The 19,454-nt window shown below is 36.3% G+C and overlaps 3 protein-coding genes across 9 annotated transcripts; 1 reads left to right on the forward strand and 2 right to left on the reverse strand.

The window, feature by feature from the left end:
• Window positions 1-1,092: 1,092 nt before the first annotated feature.
• LOC111312504 (tubulin alpha-4 chain-like) lies at window positions 1,093-3,066 on the forward strand. The gene is made up of 3 exons (XM_022912826.2): window positions 1,093-1,302; window positions 1,562-2,167; window positions 2,263-3,066. The coding sequence occupies exons 1-3, from the start codon at window positions 1,210-1,212 to the stop codon at window positions 2,917-2,919; spliced, it is 1,356 nt and encodes a 451-aa protein (XP_022768561.1). The 5' UTR covers window positions 1,093-1,209; the 3' UTR covers window positions 2,920-3,066.
• Window positions 3,067-3,903: 837 nt separating this feature from the next.
• LOC111312507 (xylulose kinase 2-like) lies at window positions 3,904-9,052 on the reverse strand. Its single transcript, XM_022912833.2, has 11 exons — window positions 8,907-9,052; window positions 7,855-8,509; window positions 7,628-7,716; window positions 7,310-7,374; window positions 6,291-6,346; window positions 5,452-5,572; window positions 5,294-5,368; window positions 5,157-5,210; window positions 4,728-4,822; window positions 4,470-4,644; window positions 3,904-4,266 (listed from the first exon to the last, which is right to left on the reverse strand). The coding sequence occupies exons 1-11, from the start codon at window positions 8,963-8,965 to the stop codon at window positions 4,037-4,039; spliced, it is 1,674 nt and encodes a 557-aa protein (XP_022768568.1). The 5' UTR covers window positions 8,966-9,052; the 3' UTR covers window positions 3,904-4,036.
• Window positions 9,053-9,683: 631 nt separating this feature from the next.
• Window positions 9,684-17,499, reverse strand: LOC111312505 (uncharacterized). Of its 7 annotated transcripts, none has more exons than XR_016345650.1 (18): window positions 17,112-17,342; window positions 16,345-16,706; window positions 16,181-16,266; window positions 15,525-15,679; window positions 15,034-15,098; window positions 14,670-14,864; window positions 14,404-14,461; window positions 13,584-13,829; window positions 13,340-13,473; window positions 12,254-12,443; window positions 12,067-12,126; window positions 11,741-11,989; window positions 11,185-11,443; window positions 10,898-11,103; window positions 10,691-10,741; window positions 10,153-10,490; window positions 9,994-10,059; window positions 9,684-9,817 (listed from the first exon to the last, which is right to left on the reverse strand). XR_016345650.1 is itself a non-coding variant. In XM_089766556.1 (18 exons), the coding sequence occupies exons 3-17, from the start codon at window positions 16,518-16,520 to the stop codon at window positions 10,200-10,202; spliced, it is 2,421 nt and encodes an 806-aa protein (XP_089622682.1). In that variant the 5' UTR covers window positions 16,521-16,706; window positions 17,112-17,186; window positions 17,355-17,499; the 3' UTR covers window positions 9,684-10,059; window positions 10,153-10,199. The 7 variants fall into 7 exon arrangements, 6 of the variants coding, with proteins under 6 accessions (XP_089622682.1, XP_022768564.2, XP_089622691.1 ...); XM_089766556.1 differs by adding an exon at window positions 17,355-17,499 and having other exon boundaries at window positions 9,684-10,059; window positions 17,112-17,186; XM_022912829.2 differs by adding an exon at window positions 17,355-17,499 and having other exon boundaries at window positions 9,684-10,490; window positions 17,112-17,186.
• Between the last annotated feature and the right edge of the window lie 1,955 nt (window positions 17,500-19,454).

The following is a 19,454-nucleotide window of genomic DNA, read 5'->3' on the forward strand; positions in this document are numbered from 1 at the left end:
CAATCATACATCAATTCAGTCTTGACATGTTTAGAATCTTTTTGATGCCGAACCTATCGGTCTTGAAGCTAAGTTTTGTTGCTTATTATTCAAATGCATAGATTTCATCCATCGATGATAATGCAGTTTCAATGCATAGATTTAGATGTAGAGTGTGATTGCTGGATTAGATGCTTAGCGTTTGGCCAGTTGGATAACGTTTTTATATGTAGGACATGCATGCCCTTTAGAGAAGGCGGCCAAACTTTGAAGAAATGTCGTTTGTTTATGGAGTGACCTCGACCTGCGTTTTGCATAAGGACCAAACAGATATTGTCAGAAAAACTATTAGTGACATTTATGAAAGTCAAAATTTTCAAGTGGGTGGGGAGCTAGAGGAGGCCTGAACTAGTGTTCGGTTTAGATTCGGATCATGCTGTTCTGTTTACTGTTTATAGTGAAAACCAAAATCATATGAATCGCAATGAATTATATTTTTTAATTAATAAAATAAAAAATAATTTTTCAATATTATGATGACTCGAACTTAAATAATCTAGACATCAAATTTAAATGATTCAAATTCAAACTAAATCGTCCGTGCAATTATCATTTCTGTTCAAACATCTAATCTGGAACATGAAAATGTAGCAAAGAGAGGACAAGAATGCTGGGAGCAATGGGGTCAAAGCCATTGAGCCAATTCCATCGGATTGGGCCACAATGGGCCCACCGATAGAAACGTAAGATCGACTCACCAGCATCCTCGTGTCCCCCCCCCCCCCCCCCCCACCAAGCCATATCAAAATGACAAAACAACCCTTCCCTAAACGATATCACGATCTCCATTCCTTCTGCCATTTCAAAAAATCCCCAGCCCTTTTTCCATAATCCAAATTCAAAAATAAAAAATTCAATAGGTGGTTAGAGAAAGCCAGGCTGGCTTTAGGCCGTTTACAATAACGACAACCCGCTCCTCTCTGGCATCATTAACCACGGTTAACTGACCCTAGTTTCTCCAACCACAATTTTTTTCTTTTTTTGCAAAATTTTTTCCTTCTTCCCATCCCATCTCCCTCCCTATATAATCCCCACCAAGGAACTCCAAATCTCATATTGGAGAAGGCAGGCGTCTTGATACACGCCACAATCTTTTTTTCCAAACAAAAATTTTCGTTTCATTTTCTTAGGATTTTCTTTGGTTTTCTTGAATCTAAAAAAAAAAAGAAAATGAGAGAGTGTATTTCGATTCATATCGGTCAGGCCGGTATTCAGGTCGGCAATGCTTGCTGGGAGCTTTATTGTCTCGAGCATGGCATTCAGGTAATTTTTCATTTTCTTCTAATCATTTATTTCATTTTTCTGCTGTTAGATTTGTTTTACTCATTTTATTGTGAATTTTTTCGATTATATTTGAATTTGTTGCATAAATAGTTTGTAATATAACTTATCAAATCGATAGATCTGGATCAATTGAAATTTTAGCTGAATGATTTGCCTTGTGTTAGAGAATTTAGGCGAGATCTAGGTTTTAGAATGTGGATTATTGTGGTAACTTTTTTTTTGAAATTTGTCTTTTCAGCCTGATGGCCAAATGCCAAGTGATAAGACTGTTGGTGGAGGAGACGATGCTTTCAACACCTTTTTCAGCGAAACTGGTGCCGGAAAGCACGTTCCTCGCGCTATATTTGTTGATCTGGAGCCTACTGTTATCGATGAAGTTAGGACTGGAACGTATCGTCAGCTGTTCCACCCTGAGCAACTCATCAGTGGGAAAGAAGATGCTGCCAACAATTTCGCCCGTGGCCATTATACGATTGGAAAAGAGATTGTTGATCTCTGCTTGGATCGTATCCGAAAGCTCGCTGATAACTGTACCGGACTCCAAGGGTTCTTGGTTTTCAATGCTGTTGGTGGTGGTACTGGTTCTGGCCTTGGATCTCTTCTCTTGGAGCGTCTCTCTGTTGACTATGGAAAGAAGTCAAAGCTTGGTTTCACTGTGTATCCTTCACCTCAGGTTTCTACATCTGTTGTAGAGCCTTACAACAGTGTGCTGTCCACTCATTCGCTCCTTGAGCACACTGATGTTGCTGTGCTTCTCGATAATGAAGCCATATATGACATCTGCAGGCGTTCTTTGGACATTGAACGACCCACTTATACCAATCTTAACCGCCTTGTCTCTCAGGTAATGATAAGAATTCTTAAAAAAATTAGTCTTTTAAGTTACAGAATGTAATGATCATTGTTCGTAACTGTGGTGTTTTGTCACGTATGTTTCAGGTTATCTCATCTCTTACTGCCTCTTTGAGGTTTGATGGAGCTCTGAATGTGGATGTGACCGAGTTCCAGACTAACCTGGTTCCCTATCCCAGGATTCATTTTATGCTTTCCTCCTATGCACCTGTTATTTCAGCTGAGAAGGCTTACCATGAGCAACTATCAGTGGCTGAGATCACCAACAGTGCTTTTGAACCCTCTTCCATGATGGCCAAATGTGACCCACGCCATGGAAAGTACATGGCTTGCTGCCTCATGTACCGAGGTGATGTTGTGCCCAAAGATGTGAATGCAGCTGTGGCCACCATCAAGACCAAGCGCACAATCCAGTTTGTTGATTGGTGCCCTACTGGATTTAAGTGTGGTATCAACTACCAGCCACCTACAGTTGTTCCAGGAGGAGACCTTGCCAAGGTGCAGAGGGCGGTCTGCATGATCTCCAACTCAACCAGTGTTGCAGAAGTGTTTTCCCGCATTGACTACAAATTTGATCTCATGTATGCCAAGCGTGCTTTTGTGCACTGGTATGTTGGTGAGGGCATGGAGGAAGGAGAGTTCTCAGAGGCTCGTGAGGATCTTGCCGCATTGGAAAAAGATTATGAGGAAGTTGGTGCGGAGTCTGGTGCAGGAGATGAAGGGGAAGAGCCTGATGACTACTGAGGGCAGAGATTACTTTTATAGGCCTTCCACTGTGATGTTTTTTCTTGTTGCTTTGGATGCATGTTGCTTTGGTGGTTGAAAGATGTTTTTGAATGATTTTGGTATTTCTATGAATAAAAATTAAAAGGAGCTTTGATATATGAGAAATTCCCCCGTTAAAATTTAGATTTCTTGAATTTTTTTTTCTTTGAATAAGGATTGAAAACCATGCCCCATGGCTTCACGCATATGTTAACCGGATCCAAGATAACGAGCACGAAACATCTAATTAAAACAGACACAGTAACACGAAAGCTTAGTTTTGGTTAAACATGCACCGTAACAATTCGAAAAAAAGAATGCTGATTCTAGAATCTTTAAGTGAATGGCTGTTGCCTAGCTGGCCCCAACTTCGGCTCTAATGTTACGGGTCGAGATTTAAGCTTCGAACCCGTGCGACTTCGGGACTCGGGCATTCACCCTTTCGGTGTCTCGGATCAGCCTGACCGCCTGACCTCACAGTTTTGTCCTACAAAAAGCGCCTCACAAGGCGAAGATGGTGTGAACCTTTTCATACCCCAGTGACCTTCCTATTATATTCGATGTGGGATTCAAGACTCCCCCTTAGATCCGTGACACTAGCACCTGCCTTGACAGAAATTAAAAAAATATGTATTTGATGTGATACAAATTGTGAAATTTCATATTTTTAATCCTATTTAACAATAAATAAATACGATACAAATATCAAATTATTCAAATTTCCTGTTTTAATATAAAAATATAATAAATTTTATATTTTATATATATTTGAGATAAAATAAATATGATACGAATTATCAAATTTATCAGGTTTGCAAGCAGCTAACTGGAGAACTTAGCTTTTATAATAACAACAGTAAAGTACATTTGATAGCTTTCCCAACCCATTTTATACACTGTCCCCTTTGTATAAATTAATACCAACAACGAATGAAACAGATCGAAAAACAAAGTACAACCATGTTAAACCGAGAAGATGATAATACCTTTTATTAATCACGAAATGTAACAATACTATTATTGTTTGTAGACATTTATCAAAGAGCTGTCACTGGGCATTATCCCTTTTCACACCTCATTAAACTAATTTTAACTTCTAGCAACGGCCCAACTTTTGGACAAGGTGGTTCTCTAGTTCAATTCTCTTCTTCATCAATAATGCATACTTGGAAACCAGATTCTGGTCTCCAGCAGCCATTGAGAGCTTGCAGCGCAGGGATGTCTTGTCCATGTCCTTGTACATAGATGAGATTGGCACAAAACTGCCTTTTTTGCTGCACAGCCAACCATGAGCAGCCCTTAATGCAGCTCCTAGAGAAGCCGAATCTGTAGACGTAAGAAAGTACAAGGTAATCAGGTAATTCAGGCTTCAGACTCATGCGCTATATATTTCGGGACCAGGTATACCTCTAAGCTCTAAACCATAACATAACAAAATCTGAGAAAGGATGAGTTCATTGACTTAAGAAGGTTCAAACTGGATAAAAATTTTTGTAAATTAGTGCAGATAACATATAGCAACAACATACCGGGTCTTTGGACCGTATAAATATCACAGCCAAAAATGGATGCAATTGAGCTGAGAATGCCTTGATTTGCCGATGCTCCACCAGTAGCGATGAATCGCTTTGGAGGAGAAGGCATTCCAAATCTTTCTGCATGAGCACGCATTGAGAGAAACTGGCCCTCAATCAAGGCACGGACCTGCAAATAAATCCATTGCTTTTCAAGAAAGAGAAGTAGAAACTCATCAGTGTATAACACCAAATTCTTTCATGAGTAGTTACCTCAGAAGGAGGATCAAATTCTAGCACTTCTTGCTCATTCAAGCCATCCAGAGTTTCTCCAGTGAAATTTTCAAGAAGGTAGTGATGGAAGCCAACTGAATATGCAAAGAAGCTTTTAGATTATTATTCAAGGCTTGGGAAATGAGCAAACTTTAGCAGGTTGAACATTGTTCAGAAATATTATATTATAACATAAATATGCTTCTTTCAAGTTTGTATGTGTATTGAAATATCACTATATCAAATTATCCCATAAAAATAAATCCTATCATGTTCATATGAATTACATTAGTGATGCTCAACTGATTGGACTGCAGGCCAATTAATGATATTCATGTTTTAGTAGAAAAAAAGAACTATGAAAATAAACAGCCCATTCAACAGGTGATCTCACTGATATGCAAGAAAAAAAAAAAAAAAGAAACCCACCTGGCAGAGGAGGAAGAATCTCATGCTCCTTGTAATAGAAACCTATCTTCCCACCTGTTGCAGGAACTAGAATGAGAAATAAAGAACAAATAACTTTTGTATAGAGGAAATGTTAGTAGAAGAACATATTTACTGACCATTTAGTGGAGGAGTTTGCTCCAGAAATTTGTTAAATACATCCCAAGATTTCTCAGCATAGCGATTTCGTACATCTAAATTAACATGGATGGAGGCCATGTTAGATAAATAGACAACCACCTTATATGCCAAACAAATAGGAAGGAATTTCTGCTACCTTCACGCGTCAGAGACCCATTTTTGTAGACCAACATTACCATGTAGCCTTCTGTATCAACAGGATTTGGGAAAACATGCCCTTCTAAACTAGGCTGCGGATCCTTAGTGATCCCAAAGACCTGCAACAAATATGGGCAGGATAAAGTTAGAATACATCTTTGAGGGCGCAGCTTATAACTAACATCTGAATTCTTTTGCATAGTAGACTAAACATTGAGGACTTGCAAGCCTTGCAAAATGCACCTAATGAGCAAAGCTGAAAAATATTCCAAAAAATGAAATCCAATTTCTCAAACAAAAAACCAGTTGCACTGCTAAATTTTATTTGATAGATTGGTCAGATGGTTCCTGAATATGTTCTTGGTGATAAATGAAAGAGCTTGTAGTACTTTAAGTTCAATTTGTTCAAAGAAAAATGGAAAAAGGTGCAGAAGCATTTGACAAGTTTCAAGGAAGAATTTATCTCATGAAAAACATTATAGAAAAGTTTCAGAAGATTCCAGAAAACATAGAAGCACAAGAACACGTAGCAAAGTATTATTACCAGTACTACATGTAATCAGAACCCTGAAAAGAAACTCTTCCAACAAGAGAACACTCTGGTTAAGTTGTATTGTCATAGACAAAGCAACCAAAAGCTTCAAGGAAGTCTAGGATACACGCTTTGAATTTGAAGTAGGACCTACCACTTAAAGATTCACATAGGAATTTCTATTTCAAGACATGGGACTTCAAACGCACTTAAAGGTTCACTGATGATGCATATGATGTTTCCAAGAATGAGAGCAAGCATGGAGAATGTTATTGATCAAATAAAGAGGCATAAATAGCACTTACAGTGTCACTGGTGCCCAAACTGATTGCCAGATCCCCAGGTGTGTTTAGGGTTAAACCTGCAAGCCCAAAACTTTTTAATGATGAAAACCTTAAGATTGAAAGAACACCTATTGTTTATTTTCAAAACCTTAAGACTAAAAGAACTACTATTGTGTATTTTCATCATATTGGTTCTGCAAAAAGTTAGGCAATAAATGCTAATTCCTTTCATTTTCTGTTGGCCAGGGAGATGAGGCAATCAATGTATTAGCAACAAAATTAACATAGAGCTCTCAAGGAATTGAAATGAAAAGGAAAATGCTTAATTTTGACATACAATAGAAGCAAGAAAGATTTCTATTTTGCAAATATTTCCAACCCCAAGGAACTAGCATAAATCGAAAACAAAAGTCTAGCAACGAGGACAAGGGGACTACTTTCAGAAAATATTGATTTTATGCTAAAAATGCAGCTGAAGTTCATAAGTATGGCATGAATAAGCTAGCTCATTTAAGGAAAGCAAGCATTAGAGTGATTTCTCTACAAAATAAGCAGTACAAGATAATTTAAACTGTTACAGTTCTTTATTTAATTTTTATGTCTATTGTTAGTTTTCTCCCAACATTAACTGAGTTCTTAATTAATCATATTGTCTTCCCACATCATACCCTGATGAATCTTTCAAAGTTTTGAGCCATGTTGCATTGAGTCAGATATGGATGCTGGGTACAGGTGCATAAATTTGTCTGGCTGTCTTCACTCCAAAGACAGTCAAACACTTTGGAGAGTTTGTAAACTGAAGAAAAGATCAAGATGGGGTAGGTTTTAGTATACATTTACACTGTCTTCGCCTCTATGTAATAGATTAAAATTTGACGGACAAAATAATATTTCTTAAATTAAAAATACAAAGTGCATGCTGAAAAGAGACTACTGCTACCAACTACAACATTAGGGATTGATTAGCAAACCAGCATAATTGAGTAGCACAGATATTTTATAAAGAATTCAATTTATAATAGATCAAGAGAATCATGGACCTGCTAAACTGTTAGGATTGTCTCCAGACCACTGAACCACCAGACAATTCTTATTGAAGTTAAACCTGAAAAGACATTCATGAGTTTCAATCTGTTTCTATACTGTTGTTAGAGAGATGTAACAACATATACCTAAGACATGCAAAGGCGTCAATATAACTACACACACAAAACACTAAAGAAAAAAAGTATTTTGATTACTATCACTGACAATGCAAATGGTATGAGTTTAATGCCAAATTCACAACCCAGCATAATACTGAAATGTTAGCAACAGCTCATCAAATGTGAAATTTTAGGGAGCAATATGCTACTAACCTCTCCACAAAATAGGAAGCTATAGAACCTGCAATAGCATGTGCAGGAGCTAGCTTTCCAAGCTTTTCCTCCAAACCTGGAGCTGTAGCCTGTAACAAAAATTGAAGTTCACAATATCAGTAATTTGAAGAAGGCTTAAAATTGAAAATAACATCGTTAAGAAAAATCAATCAACAAGAGTCAGGGATTGATAAAAGAAACCACCAAAAAAAAGCAGCGAAACAAACCTCTAATGCAACTTTAGACCAAGCCCTTTGCTTTATATCCATCAAATTCATCCCTGCACCATCAGTTTCATCAATGCAAGCATAAGCCCCTATAAGTAGACATGCCATGAAAGAGCTAACAAGAGAGATCCTCTCAGTATTCTTATAAAGTTCTGGCTGTGTCTCAAATATCTTCCGAATTTGTGGTCCTGTAAATCTCTCATAAGCACGAGAACCTGTAATTCTGGACAACTCCAATGCACCTCCAACAGCTTTCTCTATTTCTCTACACTGAGCTGTGGTGCTGCAGTCCATCCATATGGGTGACTCATTAATAGAAAAAGCATTGCCAAGCTGATCAGCTAATGGCTTCTTGGGGTCCAATGATGATAATAACGAAGAACTGCCATTCTTCCAATAAACACTGCCATGTTGCTGTCCACTACCAGAAACGGCAGCAATTTTCCCAAAATCCAAATTAGATTTAGATAGTCTTTGAAGAATGAGATCCAAAGCGTCCACCCACATTACGGTAGGTGAAACAATTCTGCCATTAACAGAAGGGTCTCTGTAAACTCCATCCTTGGTCTTGTAATGAGGCAAATCAGAGTCAAAGTGAACTAGCTCCGAAGCAACAATAACGAGATTGGAGTCCAAAACAGTTGCCTTCAACGACCTTTACAAAAGGGGCGAAAAGAAAAGATCAAAAGTGATCTCAAATTGTCAATGCAGCGTAGATAGATTTTAATTTTTTAAATATCAGAATTCTCAAGAACAACAAAACATCAACCAAATCCAATTGGATAAGCATTAAACCATGATCATTACAGCTTCAAAAATTCAAACTTCTTTACAGCATAAGAACAAATACACAATTTGGCTGCTTTTAGTTCTTCGCTAAGAATTTGAACCCTAATTATAACGGCCTCAAATTTTCGACCTTTTAATTTAAAAAAATCAATTTTTTGAACATTAGAAGAATAAAAAACACAACTTGGCCAAATGGGTACTTTCAATTTTTGCTTAAATGATATTGGATCGTGAAACTAAACAGAGATATAAGAGAGAGTTACTGAGTAGAGCTGTCAAATCCAAGGAACAGGGCGTCATGAGGAAGAGATAAATCCGCCATTGTTGAAAACAAAAAGCTACCCCAAGGCCTCAAAAGCTTTCTTGTGGTCAACCGAAATCAAGAGGAAGCGGCAATGCAAGCTTGACTCTGGTATTTTGGTTAAATAGGCAAAGGTAATTAAAAACAGTTACCAAGTATAAACCAGAGTTTGTATGAGATGGAAACAGTAGATATGCATATGAGAGATTTTTGCTTGGATAAAAGATCTCTAAATAGTTTTCCTTTTTTTTTTTCTAATGTTTATCCAATCATCATTATCCAAATAAGGGATTAATTTTTTTCCTGTTGAAATTTGGTCCACCTTCCTCCAAACAGAAACCTAGTGACATTAAACTTCCGGACTCTACAAGTTGACGTTAAATTCCGTTCGGTCAGGGAATTTATGTCAGTTCGCCGAAAATGTTATGCCACGTCAGCATATCCATTCCAATAAACATAACTTTTTTATTCTTTTTGGACTGCGATTCAAATCAACTCCAGTACTCATTCATCGTAAAATAATATTTGAAAAACTTAAAAATTGAAATCTCATAAACTGGAATTTGGAAACAGAATTTTAAATCACCGAAGTCATAGTCAGCTTTAAACACTTACTTTATGAGATTATTTGGGTTTTGTCTTAAGAGTTTTAGTGCAATGAAATATAATTGCTAGGATTTTTGTTTAGAAAAAACTAAAATTGTACAAATGAGATGGCATTTAGCAGCAGCGGCAAAGGTGAGAAAAGTCAGCATAATTAATATTCACACAAGTAGAAGATGATGATGTCCAACTAGAATTTTAGCTGTGTCTGCACTATTTGTCTGCTGAATCCATTCCCAAGATTCGGCCTGTTTACATGCATGATCATCTCTGTGATACGAAGGAACCGACTCATTGAGTAAAACTGAAAACAAGAATCTAACCTACTGGATTTACATTAGCTAGTTTTCTAGACGATATCTAACTTCAATTTTAATGTAAAATATGCTGAGCCAACAACACTATGGGTAGAGGAAAAAGTCCAGCTAGATCAAGATACATACAACCTTTCGACAGAAGCATCTTGAATCCAATAGTTTACAGCGGCCACCATCTCAATGCATCTATCCACCCTGGAAGAAAAAACGTGGCGAATGTTGTTATGTGATGCTTGAAAAGTGGAAACAGAGATCACAGGCTCTGAAATTGGTAATTAATCTGGATACCAGGCTTGAGAAGGTGGGGCGACAGAAACCACAGACCCCAGCAATAATTATTGAAATAGTTCTGGAAATGACCACATTATGAACCGAGCAAAAATGTCTGACTCCAAAAACTCAATATGAGCAGCTCGTCCAATGAACGTGTTGAGGTTCTTCCCATAAGAGGATGTGTCGAAGTTGACATCACAACGGATGAACACCCGATGCTCAGAGGTAGGTGCCCGTATCTGGTCCAAGCAGTCATTCAACATCTCCAGAAATGCTTTTCCCTTTTTGGAGTAGTCCATTGATGCTGCCCGGCATGACTCAATTCGGGCAGAATGATATGGAACATAACCATCCTGTGAGACAAGTCATCTGTCAATGACCTTATGGACAGAAGGGAAAACATAGAACATCTAATGAACCTTTAAATTATACAGTTATTGTATTATCACTTAAAACTCCTAGATTGAACTGTTCAAATTTTGCCAAACTCACAAACAGCCGATGATTGTAACAAGTTCAAGAAGAAAAATAATCTGCAAGAGGCACAGAATACCTGGGGTGAAGAAAGGAGGATTATATTCTTGAAATTTTCCAGAGTTTTTTGCTGAAAGAAGGAAACAAACCATTTCAGAACTTCAGAGCTTAAAAATATATATATATATAGTTCTTACATAATCAAAATTCTAAATCAAAACAAAAGAAGGTAATTAAAAGGAAGAATGGAAAAACTCAAACCACAATGCAACTTTGTTCTCAATACCTTACAAAGTTTGTAGAAGAAAGTGTTACGGATATCTGGGTCATCCGTGAAAGTTAGCTGATGAATGCATTGTGTCCCCTTGAACTTCTTCAAAAGCCACAGCCCAGAATTGAATAAAGAATTTGAACTGTACAGATATCCCAAGTGTGGACCAGATAGAGATACATATGTATGGAGGAATCTCAGGTAAGGTTCCATAACACTTTCTGTAGAAAGAAATGCACATATCTATAAGACATTTCAAAATAGTAAAAATGGGAAACATAACTTTAGCTAATACCATATACCTGCTAATGCTGTTCTGATTATGATGTTTCCAATAGAGTGCCCAACAAAACTAAGTTTGATATCTCTTATGCGTCCAGATCTTGAAACTTTATCCATTTTCTTTTTAACAAAAGAAATCACTTCATGAGCCAGCCTAAGTCCCATTTCTCTGAAGTCTCCAGATGTTTTCTCTTCATTTACCTCTGACATAAGAAACTGTATCTTGGAATCTATCAAAAGCCATTGGTTCCTAACAAGCCGCAAATCCAGATGATGCCCCTATATATTCAAGTTGGGATTAGACATTAATTCACTTACCAATCTGTCTTTAATACAACAATGCTGAACCTAACAAGGAAAAAAAAGAAAAAACTTGGCACTCTAAACTGATTGGTAGACACTCGTATCTTCAATTTTGAGAAGTCATAATTGCACGTGCCCTTCAAGGTGCATAAAAATTACTTAAGGAGTTTACTAAAACATACTAGAGTCAAATGATTCATTGGGAATAGACTAGGCCAAATTAAGGCAACAAAACTACAGCCAAAGAAACAAGGATAGGTAAGCAAAACTTGCCTGAAATCCATGCACAAAGACAACAATCTTCAAATCACGCCCATTTTGTTCAGCGATTGTACTTAATATCTTTTTCCCAGCTTCAGGAACAGTGCATGAGGTAGCTAAATTCATTATGTCCAAATTCCTCAAGTATGAGTTATCACTAAAAGTCCGACGAGGTGCATTCATTACACGTTCTATAATTACAATAGGAATTCCTGAAGGATCTCCAAATATTTGCATGTCTTGGATTGATCGATTGTTTATCTGTGTGCAAACAATTGTTGCCGGTAAACTAAGGTATATGGCAATAAAGACAATAAGCATTAAATACAAGACCTTACCCTCATTTGTGCAATACTTCGCCGATGAAGCTCAGCCCGCATAGCTGCCATCTGGGCAGGCTGCATTGTACAATATCAAATTTCCAAAATTAGAAACTAACAAGTGAAAAAACTATTGTTGCTCATCACTGAATATGTAAGCCAAGAGCACCATATTTACACAATGAAAACATATACGAGTATTTACATCATCAGTTATCTTCCACAAACTTGAACCCCTCTTATGCACAATGTGATGGGAAGACTCATCAAAACCACCATTTATATAATGATGAGGCATTTCAACCTTAGAGTAAACCATCCATATTGACCACTCAGCTCTTCGATCCTTAGCCCATGCATCACGAAGGAATTCCAATATCTGTGTTTTGTTATCCCTGGAACAAAATGCAATTTCAACACCTAAAATAAGCACGGATATTATGAAAGCTATATTAACGGGCTCAACTCATCTTTTCTGTTGACTAGTAATTAGTAGTTGGGGATGAAACAATTAATAAAGTCCCAATAAGGGGAGGTCCAAACAAATATTGAAAGGAAAATAAAGTGAATGACATTGTTCCATTAGATTATCCAGAAAAATTACTTTTGAGTTTAACCACAACTCAGCACACTGGCATCCTTAGTTATCAAGTTGATAATCCCAAAAGCATAACAGTGTCACAACAAATGCCTTGATGCTATCCAAATTGCTTGAGATATGTCAAGGTACAGCATCAAACATACCACACCCGCAAAAGTTTCACCAACATATGCAGTCAAAAAACCAGTTCAAGCATGCCATGTGCAAGTCAAACAGAAATATCAAATGTCCACAGAAAGAATTAGCTTTGATACAAATTACAATTCAAAGGACACCCTCTTAATTCATTAATATAGAAAAATCTTTCTTTCAATTTGAAGGCTTTTTAAAAAGCATCTATCATAGGTATAATGGTTTTTTGTTTTGTACAAGGGGAAACACTAAAGTTTGAACCTAAGATTTTCCTACCAAAACACCACCCCACCCTGACCAAGTGAGCTGAACCCAATTGGGAAAGTTTTAATTGCTCCACTACTGTTACTGCATGGAATTTAAAATTCTCAGTATTCCAGACATATAAGGATAATAACTTGGAAGGTAAAACACATAGAGGCCAAGAGTAATATATTAAGATGATATAAAAGACTAAGTGTTAATAAAAGGGATACTGAGCATAACAAGCCTACAATACTGGGGAGAAAATTTCTACTAAAAGCAGAAACAACTGGAAGTAAAAATGTATAAGCTAACCTGTGGAAATTCAGAAAAGTGTTCCACAAATACACCACTTGTTCACCCGATAGATTAAACAGTTTAATTACATCATCCTTGGATAAGTTCTGGAGCAATCTATCACTTTGAAAATCTAATCTGCCATTTACTCTCTGTTAAAGAGAGGAAGGTATTATAATTTTAATATATAATTAAAACTATAAAACCATAAAAAGGAAAAATAGGAATAAGAGTATGCTGCTGGATAAAATAAAGCAAGGACCTCAAGACCATTTTGTAGCTTGCCTTGTCCGGAAACTTCAGCATCAGCAGTAACCTGATTTGCTTGCAGAAAGGAATCAAATAACTTTATATCGTTCATTTTGGATGTAAATTCAGTCAAATCAACAGCTTGGTTAATAGCATTGCCAAGTTTTTGTAGCTCTGCGAGCAGTGTGTCACAAGCATCTAATAATGCCTTAACAAGCATGACCTGTTTCAGGTCAGTAGAAGCCGCTTGATCCAGTGCCTGGTCCATCACATAATTGAACTATCAGTACAAAGAATATTGATTATCAAGGATAACAAGAAGCCACATTAAAGAAAGAAGATGAATTTCCACCATTGCTCAAGTAAATCCTCAAGAAATTCTAATGATTTTATCCCCCAAAATAAAAAATTTTATCAAACCCATAAAACTTAAAATCAAAACTCAAAAAAGCTATATTAAACTTTCTTATCTTAAATAATCAAGCCTCGTAATATTCATAAATTCCAATCACTGTATTACACCCACAATTTCCACCACTCCAATGAATAAACTAACCCCCGCAATAAACACTTAATTTTTATTATTGTATCAACTTTAACTGCAGTCCTAAATTGTGGCCACATGTGTACACCCAGTATGCTACATTTTTAGATTATAGTGCAGCCATAAAACATTTATATGTGCAATATTCCCAAAGCCACATTCTTTTTTCTTCCACCATTGCCACCAAAAATATATTGAATGTATAGCCATAATCAAACAGATGCCAAATAGATCAAGCTGTGATTAGGGATGGGTTACTGTATATGAATATTCAATGTTTAGAACAAACCTGAGTAGATCCATCAATACTTTCGCCAGCAACATCATCACTGGCACCTTTAGAAACGCTGAAATAATTCAACAGGTCAAGTTACTCCAACATATCAACAGAACAAAATTTACTTTATAAATAAAACAATCCTCTCCCCTTCTCTCATTTCCATTAAGAACCTCCCCGCACAACCACCCCAAAAGAAGGTTCAAAACGGGGGGTGATGAAAGGAATATGACTGGTGTGAAGGTTAGCCATCGTTGTTTCTAGAATCTGTAACAAACCTGGGTACCTTCATTGGGCCTTTGTGAGAACCAGCTTTTAGGAAACTGATGTGAACACTTACATCCACGAGAACAGCATGAAATGCATCAAAATAAACAGGGCAATAGGAATGCAGTCCTAAAAGAGCTTTAGGAGGGATCCGGAATTCATGGACAGCAGCAGGGCAACCATCTGGAGAAGCCTGAAACTCAGAACTGAATACAGTGCATTACAATCTATTACTGGCTCTTTCAACTTGAATCAGAAAATAATGAGAGAAATGAAACACATGCACACGTGCACATATCCACACACATAAGGAAAACAAGAACAACTTTAAATTTTAATCACGCAGTCATATGAAAACAGGACTTCTCATCTTACCTATTCTCCAATACATGAGCATATAGAAGCTCAAACTTCAAAATGACAGCTGATGAGAAAGGACCCTGTCAGATATTGCTACATCAGCACCATAATAGGATAAAAAAAAATATTGACCTTTAATGGCTCGACAATAGCCAAACCAATCAAGGTAGGAAAGATTCTATGCATGTCCTTTATAAATACCAAAATCAAATGAAGAGAAATACCAGTGAAAGTCATAACTTTCAGGAAAATCCAATGTCATTTCTATTTTCCAGATGGTTTGAGTGGAGATTTTAGCATCTATTAGCATTAAAAGAGCAAAGCATCTAACCTCTCATAGACTAACATTTAGTGATATATTTACTAATGATGATATGTGAATCAGTGGTACAGGCAGGCTAGAGCTGTGTAAGTTCTGGTGATGTATGTGGTTCACTCCATTGCTAAAAGGGTGTTTTGATTGCGAATGTGGGTTCATGCAAAGAGCCAAAAAAGAGATTCCTTACCTCATTTTCAGTAAGAGGTAGATCAAATGCAACCATGATAGATAAAACAATATCCTGTCTTGCATATTTGATTCGAAAAGGCTGTGTTGCAAAACTGTTGTCTGTATCATCAATCCTCCATACTCCATATCCATCATCAGAACCAAGATTTGGAGCTGCAACATTTTTCTAGTCTTGTTAAGAAAAATGCTAGACTATTACATTAAGCTTTGAGAGTGTAGCATACAAACTTATAAATAACTAGGAGAAAACAATAAATATTCCAAATATATTAACCATTGAACAAGACGAAAACCAATCGTCAAGTTTTAATTAAGTATATAGAGGATATTAAATTTGTTTGCTTCAACTGCATCAATATATTTTGATCAATCAATCTTCTAACATAGCATATTCTTCTAGAGCAGTGACAATTCCCAATTTTCAAAAACTGCAAGGTTCCTGTTTAGGACTCAAGAGGGACCAGTTTAGATAAAAAAGGCCTGAATGAAGCTACATTTCGAATGTTTTATAAGTTAATAATATAATGTTCTAGACTAGAATAACAAATAGCAAATTTCTTACCTTAAGACGATTGTTATATTTTTCTATAAAGGAATGGAGGCAAATGGATAATCAGCATTAGAAGAAAAAGCCACCATAATTCAACAAATTACCTTCATATTGCATGACTCTTGAAGGCGTTCCTACAGAAGCATGCTCATCATTGTCCCATCTCATAGAAATCTTAAGTTGATACCATCTAAACAAACAAGAAACATAAGAAGGATGATATGCACCATTCAAAATAAACAGAAATGAAAAAAAAAAAGGCCCATACCCTTGCTGGAAAAGATCAAGGTTATGAAACCTATGGATGTAAATAGCAATCTCCTGGACAGTGTCCAACATGACCACCGGCTGTACTTTAGCCGGGTCTGGCTTTGCATCTGGTAACTTCTTCGCTTGTCCAACTCTATTATTGAAACCAATTAACCACCCAAGACGTCGTAACATATGTAATCAAAATCAAGTATCCACAAATCTTGCATCCCTCTTTATTTTTCACTCCGAAGTAACACTATCCAGCGACCTTCGCAGAACCACATTCATTTGACTCTCATAGAATCATCAAAGAACAAAGAACCACGCATTAAAAAGTAGACTTTAATAACTCCCTATATGATCCACTGTCTTTCGCAGCTGTAAAGAAGGAATTTTAGCAAACAAACAAACAAAATTTTAAAAAATAACTAATCATTCCAAAATTACTAACAGCGTAGTTTTTCCAGAACTTCAAAGTAGAATTTAAAAATGATCGTGCTAATAAAACACTTAATTATTTTGAATCCAAGGCCCCTATTTTATAACAACATTGCTGTTTAAACCTAGGTAATTATTTTCTTTAACAAAAAAAAAAAGACACTTTGAGATTATTAACAGAATGGAACTAGCTTTGTTCAGAAGCAAATTATGAAGTTAATTTACAACCTCAAAAAATAAAACAAAATAAATCAAAAAAGGACATGGAATTGATGATTGAATTAAAATAAACGCGAATAATGGAAAAGCCAATGATAAGTACGAGAAAGAAACAAAAGGACAAACCTGGGCTCAGATCTGCAACTTCTTTTGTGCAACAAAACACCAAGGCTAGGGTTTACAGATTTTTTGGCGTTATAGCTACAGATGAAGAAAAAAAAAAAAGAGATTATTAAGAAAGGAAAGAAAATATAAAACGAGATGGAAATGAAAAACAGAGATCTCGTATTCTCGTGGAAAACGGTGATCTTTTTTTTTTTTCTAAGTTACTATTTTTAATTTTTTATTTATGTTGGTAGTGAATTTTACGATGATGTCCTCTTTTAACGTGGTGTTCTGCAGTTGAAGCACGCAAAACACACGAGCCTGTCTTGTTTTCGCGCCCAACTCTGTCGAACCAGACCGGACAACGATGGTAAAAATAACAGCAACGGCCCCTTCTCGCATCTAACCTGGGTCTTGGTTCGGGTCTTCCCTTCCTCTATGTACCCGCCCATTCTAAACTTAAGAGTTAATTAAGGCTTAGGCCATGTGTTAATTAATTACTTATTTATGACTTGGGATTTATTTTTTCTTTTCATATTTTTATTTTAAATTAGAATTTTTTTATAAAAAATTAATATTTGAAAAATCTCAACATTTAGTAGTTTTCAATTAAACTTGATGTATTTATCGTACAAGTAAAGATAAATAAATGTAAAGTAGTATTTAGGATTTTTTATATTTTGTTTTTAAAACAGTTATTTATGACTACTTGTTTATGGATTGAGTGGTCTATTAAATCGTTATATTTGAACTTAAAATAATATTATATTAACATATTTTTATTTTTATTTTTAAAATATTAAAAGTTAATATAATTTTTCAAAATAGTTTATAATAAATGTAATTTAAATGAATTAAAGCTGATTTTAGTCATTCATTGCGTCCGCAAGGGAGGAAATTAAGGCATTAAATTAGGTGATGATTGAAGGAAAGGCCAAAAAAGCAGAGCTGTTCCAAGGAAATAATGAGGAGCCAAATTGAAGAAGACAGATTAGAGTAACAAGTATTTATGCAACAAACCTAGGGGGACATTTCAAAGGTATTTGTCAAAAAGTTTCACTGCCAATTTTGGACCAATACTGGCTAAGGCTCTAGGGTGGGCCCAAACTCAAACTTTGTTAATTGAAAGAAAAATAATTGGCAGTTATTATTTCTTTGGATGGTCATGAGCATGGCAGCACGTTATGGGATTTAATACAAACTCTAGAATCTGCTACTAGGAAAGTCTATCCAAAAAGTGGGCAATTGGGTTACAGCTCTGACTTAGAACTTTCAAATATTCAATTGAGGGCTGAGGTTCAGTTTGAAATAATGGTGAGTTCGAAGGCTTTACAGCTCTGATAATGGAGGCCATTCTCTTTTTGTCTCCATGATTGGACCTTTTTTGTACATGTCATGGGCCTCGTTCCGGTAAGTTTGCACTACAAAAATACTTAGGTCTCTTTTTTTCCTTTTCTTTTATGGTCAACGAATGAAATACTAACATGTGCAAAAAAAAAAAATGAAAAGCAGTTTCTCAAATTGATCCAAAAGGTCTCCAGCTGATTGGCACTAATTCCAGGGTCACGTCAAGAAGCAGAAGCACCAAAGTTAAGGAGCTGTAATAAAGAATTTAGGCAGAATCCGTACTGAATAAAGAAAACAAAGCAAAAAAAAAAAAGCAGATGAAGAATTGGGTTTCATTTTATTCTCACATTAATCAAATTTTTTAGAGCGATATCATCTCCAACTATTCAAGTGAATGATTATGAGCAAAAGATTCTTCTTAATCGCTAGTGCTTCAGTCTAAGGATCCTGACATGAGAATTTGTTCTTCTGCACACTCCTTTCCATGGACAATTCATCGATCTTCAATATTTTTTGGGGGGTTATAATTTTGATGTGAGGGAACATATACAAAAGAATAAAAGGCTTTTGGCATTTTTTATCTTCCTCATAATTCATAATCATCCATCTAAAGCAAAGCTTTGATAAACCACGCAAGCTGGGAATGTTCCTGTGCGTATCCAGGAAAAACCTTGTTGACTTAGACTTGAGTGGATTAGATTGGTATTTGGATTGACATAAAGAAGATGCGAACTAAAAGAAAAGAAAAAATTGACAACAGAATTGAGACATGTCATTGCAAACATGGTCCCTCGCTAATATTATTGACCAAAATCAAAAGTTAATGTTCTAAGTAGCATTAATCCATGGAAAATTCAGTTTCCTCTTTTGTTCGTACATGAACAGATTTCTTGCGGTTTAGCAGCACTGTTGTCCGAAGTGGGGGGGGGGGGGGAGAACTTTGGGTTAGAAGCAAGCTTGTGAGCACAAAATGTTGCCGTCCCAATCCAAGAATGGCACGCCTCAGTTAAGGGGACC

Source organism: Durio zibethinus, chromosome 1, assembly GCF_047325235.1.
Source record: "Durio zibethinus cultivar Kanyao isolate XHJ-2024 chromosome 1, ASM4732523v1, whole genome shotgun sequence".
In the NCBI taxonomy this organism is placed as follows: Eukaryota; Viridiplantae; Streptophyta; class Magnoliopsida; order Malvales; family Malvaceae; genus Durio; species Durio zibethinus.